The sequence below is a fragment of the Zophobas morio genome, unplaced genomic scaffold (assembly GCF_036711695.1).
Source record: "Zophobas morio isolate AGI-343-1 ecotype UQ-CSIRO unplaced genomic scaffold, CSIRO_AGI_Zmor_V1 ptg000030l, whole genome shotgun sequence".
Taxonomy (NCBI): Eukaryota; Metazoa; Arthropoda; class Insecta; order Coleoptera; family Tenebrionidae; genus Zophobas; species Zophobas morio.
The window spans coordinates 9,774,357-9,783,866 of record NW_026972135.1 but is presented as its reverse complement, the minus strand read 5'-3'; the positions used below and the strand labels follow the sequence as shown (position 1 = coordinate 9,783,866).

The following is a 9,510-nucleotide window of genomic DNA, read 5'->3' as shown; positions in this document are numbered from 1 at the left end:
CTTTAAGATGCAAACCAAACTAATCTCCATTTGTCTTGAAATCTGTTTTTGATTCACGTGGGGATTTTCTGCTACAGTTTCCATTAGAGCAGCTTCATTAACGGGCGTTGTTACAGTTCCATTTCTAACTTTCATTTTTTTGAATTGCCCAAATTCTCGTAAATTTTTTTCAAGTTTTCTAAACGCTGAATTTGAGGGAGTTTTTCTATTGGGATATTGCCTGGCGTAGAGACGAACAGCAGCATCAACATTTTTGTCACACTTTCCCAATATTAATAGCATGTCTGTTTTTTCAGAATTCGAAAACATTTTAAAGCAAACGAAAATTGAAAATATTTAGCTGACAGAAATGATTTGTCATAATTTTGGTTCTGATCATTACTACCTATGCGTTCATTATTATTTAAAAATAAAAATTAATCAAAGCTGTTTATGAAACGTAAAATGGATTGCCTATGCAGAAATATTCAGGCGTGAACAGATAGAATGAACACCTTGTATACTGAGAAAATGAAATTGTCTACATTTTTTGCCCGTTAGTTATCTACTTTAAATATACGGCATATTTAAGGGGGGACGCTAGACGAGAGACATTTGTTGCCTTAAACGCAACCAGCAATTCTTCTTTAAATCTATCTGACGCGCTGGAGTAGACGACTACCGGACGTGGGTCATAAAAACATCGTAAGCCGATAATGAACAATAATGATAATTTATGAGAGGGGGCCCACAACATACCTTCAGCACAGAATAATCATTTCCCGTATTCTTTTGACATATTAATTTTAATATTCGAGATAATTATTATATTATTCAAATACAATTTAGACACTGTTGAGCAAACAAGGCTTCTATTAGTTTATTCGCCTAAATGTATTATTAATACCGTTTTTTTGTTATTTAGATAAGGGAAGAAATTAAATGCACATTTCTATTTTTAAACGCTCTGTATTTTTGCTCCGTAAAAATGATAAATGCTAAGTTATATAATAAATGCTCAGTTAAAAAATAAATTCTCAGTCAAAATAATATATGCTTGGTGAAATAATAGCTGCTTAGTTAAATTAATAACTGTTCGGTTAAATAAGGAATGCTTAGTAAGAACCCTACGTGCTAAATATAAAAATTGGTGGAAGGTTATTTCGAGAGAACTTCCCTCACCCGTCAAGTGCAGCACAACAAATAATACTCCCGCTGAACGCGCAAACTGCAAAATGAAATTTATTTAAAATCGATAACAAATCGGAAAAATCGAAAAATCAAAACACCCAAAAATCGAAAAATTAAAAAAAAAAATTAAAATATCTGAAAATTGAAAATCCAGAAATTGAAAATTTCTCAATATTCAAATCCTGAAAAGTTGAGAATTGAAAACTTGAAAAATTGAGAAATCCAAGCATCAAAAAAGAATAAAATCGAAAAATATAGAATTTAAAAGATCCAAAAATTGAGAAATAAAAGAAAAGAAAAATCAAAAATTTAAAAATTCGAAAAATTGAAAAATTAAAATATCGAAAAATTGAAGAATTGGGAAATCGAAACACCAAAAAAATCAAAAAAACAAAAATCTAAAATTCAAAAATCAAAAAATTGAAATCTTGAAAAACTGAAAAATGGAAAGAAAATTGAAGAATCGGAAAAGTGAAAAAATCCAAAACTGAAACATTGAAAAATTCAGAAATCGAAAAATTGAAAAATCACAACTGAAGAAAGAATTGAAAAATCGAGAACTAGAGAAATGTGAAAATCAAAAAATTAGTTAATAGAAAAATTTAGAACCGTCAAAAATTGAAAACTGAAAAATAAAAAAAAATTAAAAATCGTAAAAGTGAAACATCGGAAAACTGAGAAATCGAAAAATGAAGAAATTCGAGAAACCAAAAATATGAAGAATCGAGAAATCGAAGAATCGATAAATTGAAAAATCCCAACAGTAATATGTCGAAAAATTGAGAAATCGAAATCGAGCAAAACTGAAGTATCGTAAAATTAATAAATTGAAAAATTGAAAATTTTTGAAAAAAAAATCCTATCAAAAACTAAAAATTCAAAAAATCGAGAAATTGAACAATCAAAAAATCAAAACATTGAAATCCCAGTAAGTTGATAAACTGGAGAATTTAAAAAACAAAAATTTTTAAAATCCAAGAATTGAACAACAAAAAAATCTAAGCCTGAAAACTCAGAAAATCGAATGATCGAGAACTCAAAACATCAAAGAAAACAAAAAATCTAAAATTTAAAAATTCGACAAATTGAAAAATCATGGAACTGAAAAATCGAAAAGTCGAGATAATGAGAAATTTAAAAATCTAAAACTTTAAAAACTGAAAAATTAAAATATCGAAAAATTTAAAAACCGAGAAAACACAATATCAAAAATTTGAAAAATTGAAGAAACGAAATATTGCAAAATTCCAAAGCTGAAATATTGAAAAACCTAAAAATGGAAGGAAAATTAAAGAATCGAAACAGTGAAAAAATCCCAAACTGAAACATTGAAAAATTCAGAAATGGAGAAATGGGAAAAGCAAAAAAATTGGTCAAAAGAGTTTAGACAATACTTCCCTCGCTATCGGAAACGTGACGACTGCATGCCTATTATGTTTTTTTTTCACATTAGATTTCAAAGCATTCGGTTTTGTAGTTCCTGATTAAATCAACAAAATAAATTTGCGCATTCATTACATTTTTTGAGTCACCCTATATATCCGAATCCACAAAATATGAATGGGATGATAAATTACAAGAAGAGACTCATCATATTTTGTACATTTTAGATAGGATTTATTCAGCAAAATTTTGAGGTGACGTCTTCATTTTTTTAGAGAGGACAAGTAAATATATTGTGATTAAAACGGTCCTGGTTTAATAACAAAAAAATATTGTTCGTCTATGAAGCAAGCTCGTCTTAGACAAGGTATTCGTAAAAGTTAAACTCTTTAACAATAGATTACTACGGCCGGTCCTGGCGGCTTGTTATAAAACTGAGTTCCTTGCCATAAATTAGAAAAATCAGCCGAGAACGCTAACAATCAAATTATGGTAGAGTCTTAGATCATATAATAAATAGATACCACCATGCCGTGTTCTTTCCCTAGCAGAGCCTGTGACGACATCCTCCTGTCACACATCTCTCTCGTACATGGAGGGATTACAATGAAGCTATCCTTGCCTGATCACTATTTGAATTTTGCGCGCCTAAATTTTAGGAAGTATGTCTGAACTAACTTCGTACGAAAGATGTTGACAGCTTGATTTTATAAATAATTCACAGTAGATAATGAAAGGAATAGTAAATTATTGGGCACCAATTGTGATCCTTTATGATTACATCACTTAAAATAGGATCTTTGTTCTAAATTCTAAAATTGTTTTTTGTACAACAACTCGAAAGAGAGGTTAGAAGAAACATCTGTCAAAAGCGATTTGTTGCGCTGGTGCGGTACAAGGATGGAAGTGAGATAGACATATACAGATGAAATGCATATAACAAAGATGAAGATGTGGTGATCACACAAGGATAGCATTATACTACTCCTCTTGACGTAGAAAACGACAACAGATAGCTTCATGTCTAGTCACAGCTTTCAGTTTGAGTATTGGTATCTATTTATTATATGATCTAAGGGTAGAGTAGGCGATAAGGGTTTTATCTGGAAAGTGGCTTCCGTAAATTTTAGTGGCGCTCCTATCGGCAAAGTACTGAACTAACGGCTCAAGTTCTCTCGAATTGATACCCATTTTTTTCAATAATTGTTAGTTTTTTTTTTAAAACTCTGCTAAGCAATAGATCATTAATTTTCCTCTGGTATTCCTGTTAAAATTATTCGACGTATTTTTCATTAATTTGTGGTATATTTTGATTTTAATAAACACATTATTATTTAAACAAATTGTACCACTAACAAACATATAATGACTCTGCGCCCTGTAGAAAGTGATGTTTTATCCATGTGCGAATTTTCAAGCTATTCCATGATGGTTATGACTTAAAAAACTTGAAAAGAAAACATACAATGGTGCTTTTTTTACGATATATCTCAGCCATATTTTCTAAGTTGATTGAACTGGTCTCTGCGCTCTAGAATATGAATAAAGCTGCAGTTTGATGTATGATACATCTATATTAATATAATTTTTTCATACAAAAAACCAAAAAAATTTTATACCTCGTCTAGCGAGCCCCTTAATGACGGAGGGGTTGCGGCGATGTTAATTACGCAACTTTGTAGAGGTTAACAGTTACCACAAAACAAACATCGCAGAATCTAATTTTACAATTTTTTAAAAAAGCGGAATTTTTCGGACCATAGCAAATAAAGTTCTGTCAAAATAACCTTCCACAATTTTTTTACTAGCTTTGTTTTTCTTGGTAGCGCCATCAAAATTCCAAAAACAACATAATTTTCCCAAAAAGCCAATGTCGCCAGGAAAAATGAAAATAATAATAGTAATAATAATACCCAAACAACACCACAGGCCTCCATTTTGTAAATGTCCACAATCCGACACTGATCCTCTATACGGAGAACTTTAAAAACGGCCAAATATCATGATTACAAAACTCATTTACATCAAGTTAATGAATTGAAAAATTATACCCTTTTGTGTTAAAAGAAAATTGATGTCATTTCCAGCGAAACTGAAATTAATCTATCCATTTAATAGACTGTGTTGCATATATTGAACGCGCCAAATTTATTTTTTTTATGTTATTTATTACATTATTGCATAATCATTACAAAACTATAAATATTCTGAGAAAGAATATGCGAATTGTCCGAGTAATAAAATAAAATCTGTAAGAAATCATCACGTTTATAGATTCACGATAACACGATTTGAGCAAAATATACATTGTAAATTGTAGTAAATTGCGTACACGAATCAATTTCGAAAATTTTCAAATAAAAGCTTGTGATACATTTTAAATTCGGTGGCGACATCTAAAAATAGTTTAGGCAACAACCACCGATGACAGCTTAAAATTAGGGTCATAAACATCAAAAATTAGGACGAGAAATGAGAAATATAACCCCAAAAACAAAAACATTACTATTCAACTAGACAAAAAAGAACAAAAAGAGAAAGCTTCCTTATTAAATATTTATTCCTACAACCTTGAATGTAACAATGAAAAATACAATACGTGAAAATGCATTAAAATAATTGAAAGAACGGTGACAACCTACCAACAACTACCTGGATTCCTGGAGAATTATTAAATTCCTCACGACCTGCTCCCGTGGAATTGCACCTGGGGGCCACCGTCGACGACGTCTTCTTCTAACCTCTACCTACCGGTACTTAGACACTGGATTTCGAGATACCTGCAGAGTTTAAAAACGTCACTTTTGACTCAGATTGCAATTGAAACTTACCGTCTGTGCTGAACAGTTCGCGTTTGATTTACACGGTTTTGTTTTGACACAAGGGGGCAAACGTCATCGACCTGTCACCAATGCCAACCTGGCGCCGCCAAACCCATTCGACTGCGCGATGCCGCGTCAGGTTGGCTGTACAGTTGTCATTTGTTTTGTTATGCTGCGCAACGGGTTGACAGGTGACATTTTGACATATGATACTCATGATTGACATTTATACAAAAATTATAAATAATGTATTATTTGGCGAAATTCTGTCGGATTTGTATAAAAACGGGCGTAAAATTAGTGGACATAAACACCGTCGACTTTGACTATGTGACATTTGGCGAGAAGCTCGAGCTGTGCACGAAAATGGTAATTGTGTCCAAGGCTTTATGACACCTCTGGTGACCTATTGATTTTTTTCCAGGTTATCAACAGAGAAAGTTTGTCCACACAGATTTGTTTACAGTGCGTTAAGAAGTTGCGGCAGAGCTACGACTTCCACAATATGTGTAAACAGTCGACGAAAATCCTCCAGGGGTACCTGACGGAGCTGATCAGCAGCTCGAACAAAATCAGCGCCGACAATTTCGTCAACTCGGAACTGAGGGTCACGATAACCCCCTTGGGGAAAAATGTGTTCAAGCGGAAACGCATCACGAAGATGCAGAGGTGCTCGCTGTTGAAGAAGCTGCTGCTGTCGAGGAAGCACTCGATACGGAAAGAAAAGGGGCCGCCGAGGAAGCGGCGGGTGTATAAGCAGGCGCACAGGGGCGGCGGGCTGCGGAACATCATCGAGTTCACCAAGAATTTCGACTTCGGGTATAAATACGACGGTAATCACAACAATTGTTTGATGAGCGACGCCTCCCCTTTGAGTCGCTTGACGAACTTCACTAACACCTTTTTTCTCAACAATTTTGCTGAATTCAGGAACACGATACTCTACATTATCGAGAATAAAGACAACTTGTCGGAGAGCGACGACGACGACGACATGTTCGACTCGTATATTCCGGAGCCCGGGGACGGCGAGGTGAAGAGCGAGGAGGTGGTGGTGGAGCCCGACATCAAAATCAAGACGGAGTACGACTACGACGACGGCGAGCCCAACTTTTCGTGCAATTATTATGTAGAGACTTCGTACAGCGACACGGAGTGCAAGAAGGAGAACTTCGAGGTGGAGGAGAATCCGATAATCAAGCAGGAGCCGCTGGAGTACGACGAGGAGCCCCAGAATTCCGTAGAAATGTTAGATAAGTTAGTGGGGAATTTGGGGCAGCAGCGGAGGGCGTTTTCTCATCACAGTGTCCGGTGTCGAACTAGAGGAAACCCTTATATTAATCCAAAGTTAAAACAGCAGTTTCTGTATAAAAGTTTCCAGTGTGAGAAATGCAATCGGTATTTTAAAAGTCCGGGCTATCTCAAGGCTCACGTCTCGAAGATACATTCTTGAGCTGGCCTTCGCTTGACGTTTCTTTCGTGGCGCCCTCTGGAGGTTGGTACTGCTTGGGGGAAAAACTGAGGCCCGCTTCTCACAAGAATTAATTCTCGCCACTACATTAGTGATGATATAAGAATTAATTCTTTGCCATTGGTCAATCGCGCGATAATTCGATGACATGACTTAAGTCGAATTATCAGGTTTGGAGAAATTCTCATAAAAATTGTTAACGGTTTCGCGACGTTTTTGTTACAAGTGAAACCGCCACCTTTCACCGTACGTACTATTAGAACATTAAAAATTGGTAAGGCTAAACTGTATTGTGATGTTGCTATTTGCTGGGGACGTGTTCAGCCGCCGACGATGTAAAAATAATGAGGTCGGTGCAATTGTACATAATTCTTGTTTATATTTATGGCTTGCGCATCTCCGCGTTTCCATTCGACATGTTATGAAGATTTTAGCGTTTCTATGACTAATGTTAGACTAAGCCTTTTCAACGAGATGAATTCCGACTCATCGTCGTTTTAATCCGAATTTATAGATGTGTGAGTAAGTGTAAACTAGGTTAGTGCATCGTAATCAAAAACATCAGTATTGCAATATCTGCCAAGCATCGAAATTCTATTCAACATTGGTGTCCGCTGTGTAAATTATATTTTTGATATTATTCACCCCTCTTTTTACTTCATCTCTTGTTTACTTCAATTGTTACTTGTTTTATATAATTTTTATATATTTTTTTTATTTTTATGATAGCAAGAAATAAACTATCCTTTTGAGTGTGTCCGAGTTTGAATGTAGAGGTCGAACGTAGAATAGCAAGGGGTTAAATAGATGGGAACGATTTTTCTAGTTTGTGTTTGTGACGAGGGCGGCGCTGGTGTCGTCCAGAGAAAACGGCCAGAAATGTAATTAAATCGATGAAACTTCGACTACTAGAGTTACCAAGTACAAGAATTTTCCGATATTAATACCTAAACTTTTTCCATTATGTTTTGTTATCATTTGAAAGCTTTAATTTTTTAGTCTTTAAAATTATGCTGGTTCATTCCAGAAGGTTGCTCGCTCAACTCCCTTCCACTTGCCAGTGTGTGGTATTTTTCTGTATAATAAAGGATAGTTTCTCTTCAAAAATTAACAACTTTGAGACTTTTATCTTTCAGCTAAATAAATAAAAAATTGTGTTTATGAGATTCTGCTTTTTCTTCCCAAGCTTTAAAAATAGTTATTGCGTTAGGTTAGATGTCACTTCTTTTGAATTCTCGATTATTTTGTAATTATTCGAATAAATTTTTTCAAAAATAAAACCCAAGTGGCTTCAAAGATGGCTTCACAATAAAAAAAAAACACTAGGAACCACTAAATATTTTAAAACTTAAAAAAAAAATACATGGAAAGTTCTTTTCAAAAATAAAACGGCATTGCTCTCACAGACGGTTCCATAGTTTTTGTACAGAAATCGCGAATAATCTTTCTCAACTTAAAAAAGATATATTAGGGGAATCTAAGAATTCAAATACTTAAAAAGCAACAAAATCCCCAAATTTTTCAAAATTTTTCCAAAAATAAAAGCCAAGTGGCTTCAAAGATGGATTTAGAAATGAAAAAAAAACTAGGGATCTACTAGATATTTTGAAAATTAAAAAAAAAAATGAAAACACAAGAGACATCGAAGGATCTTTTCCAAAAAAAATTAATACGGATTCTCAAAACTTCCTTAAAATATTTCCAAAAATTTGTCAAAAATAAAACGGCACTGCTCCCACAAACGGTTCTATATATTTTTTAAACAAATCCCGAATAATCTTTTAAATTAAAAAAAAGGTAGTGTATGATTTCAAAAACGTCCCCGAAATTTTCAAATAAAAACCAAGTGACTTCGAAGATGGATTTAGAAATGAAAAAAACTCTAGGGACCCACCAGATATTTTGAAATTTTTTAATAAATCACAGGCAAGACACCTCGAGGGTTTTTTTCCAAACAAAAAAATTACGTACCCTCAAACTTCCTTAAAATATTTTCAAAAATAAAACCGCACTGCTCTCACAGATGGTTCCATTTTTTTTAAGGAATCGCGAATAATCTTTCAACTTAAGAAAGAGATATTAGAAGAGTCTAATGAGACTTCAAATACTTAAAAAACAACAAAGTCCCCGAAATTTTCAAAATTTTTCCAAAAATAAAACCCAAGTGGCTTCAAAGACGGGTTTAGAAATGAAAAAAAAAGGTAGACCACTAGATATTTTAAATTTTTTAAAAAAATCAAACGCAAAACACCTGGAAAGTTCTTGTCCACAAAAAAATCCCTACGGACTCTCAAACTTCCTTAAAATATTTTCAAAAATTTTTCAAGAATAAAACGCCACCGCTCTCAGACGGTTCCATATATTTTTTAAAGGAATCGCGAATAATAATCTTTCAAATTAAAAAAGATATATTAGGGGAGTCTAAAACTTCAACACATACTTAAAAAAACAACGTCCCCGAAATTTTCAAATAAAAATCAAGTGACTTCGAAGATAGATTTAGAAATGAAAAACATTCTAGGGACCCACTAGATATTTTGAAATTGTTTAAAAAATCACACGCAAGACACCTCGAGGGTTTTTTCCACACAAAAAAACTACGTACCCTCAAACTTCCTTAAAATATTTTCAAAAATAAAGCGGCACTGCTCTCACAGATGATTC

General features: G+C 33.7%; 1 protein-coding gene across 1 annotated transcript; it reads left to right on the top strand.

The window, feature by feature from the left end:
• Positions 1 to 5,513: 5,513 nt before the first annotated feature.
• LOC135138276 (uncharacterized) lies at positions 5,514 to 8,012 on the top strand. Its single transcript, XM_064068218.1, has 2 exons — positions 5,514 to 5,744; positions 5,800 to 8,012. The coding sequence occupies exons 1-2, from the start codon at positions 5,622 to 5,624 to the stop codon at positions 6,826 to 6,828; spliced, it is 1,152 nt and encodes a 383-aa protein (XP_063924288.1). The 5' UTR covers positions 5,514 to 5,621; the 3' UTR covers positions 6,829 to 8,012.
• Positions 8,013 to 9,510: the final 1,498 nt, after the last annotated feature.

Coding starts and splice junctions, on each gene's coding strand:
- LOC135138276 (XM_064068218.1), top strand. CDS start 5,622: ATGTATTATTTGGCGAAATTCTGTCGGATTTGTATAAAAACGGGCGTA. Junction 5,745..5,799: donor TCGAGCTGTGCACGAAAATG/GTAATTGTGTCC, acceptor ATTTTTTTCCAG/GTTATCAACAGAGAAAGTTT.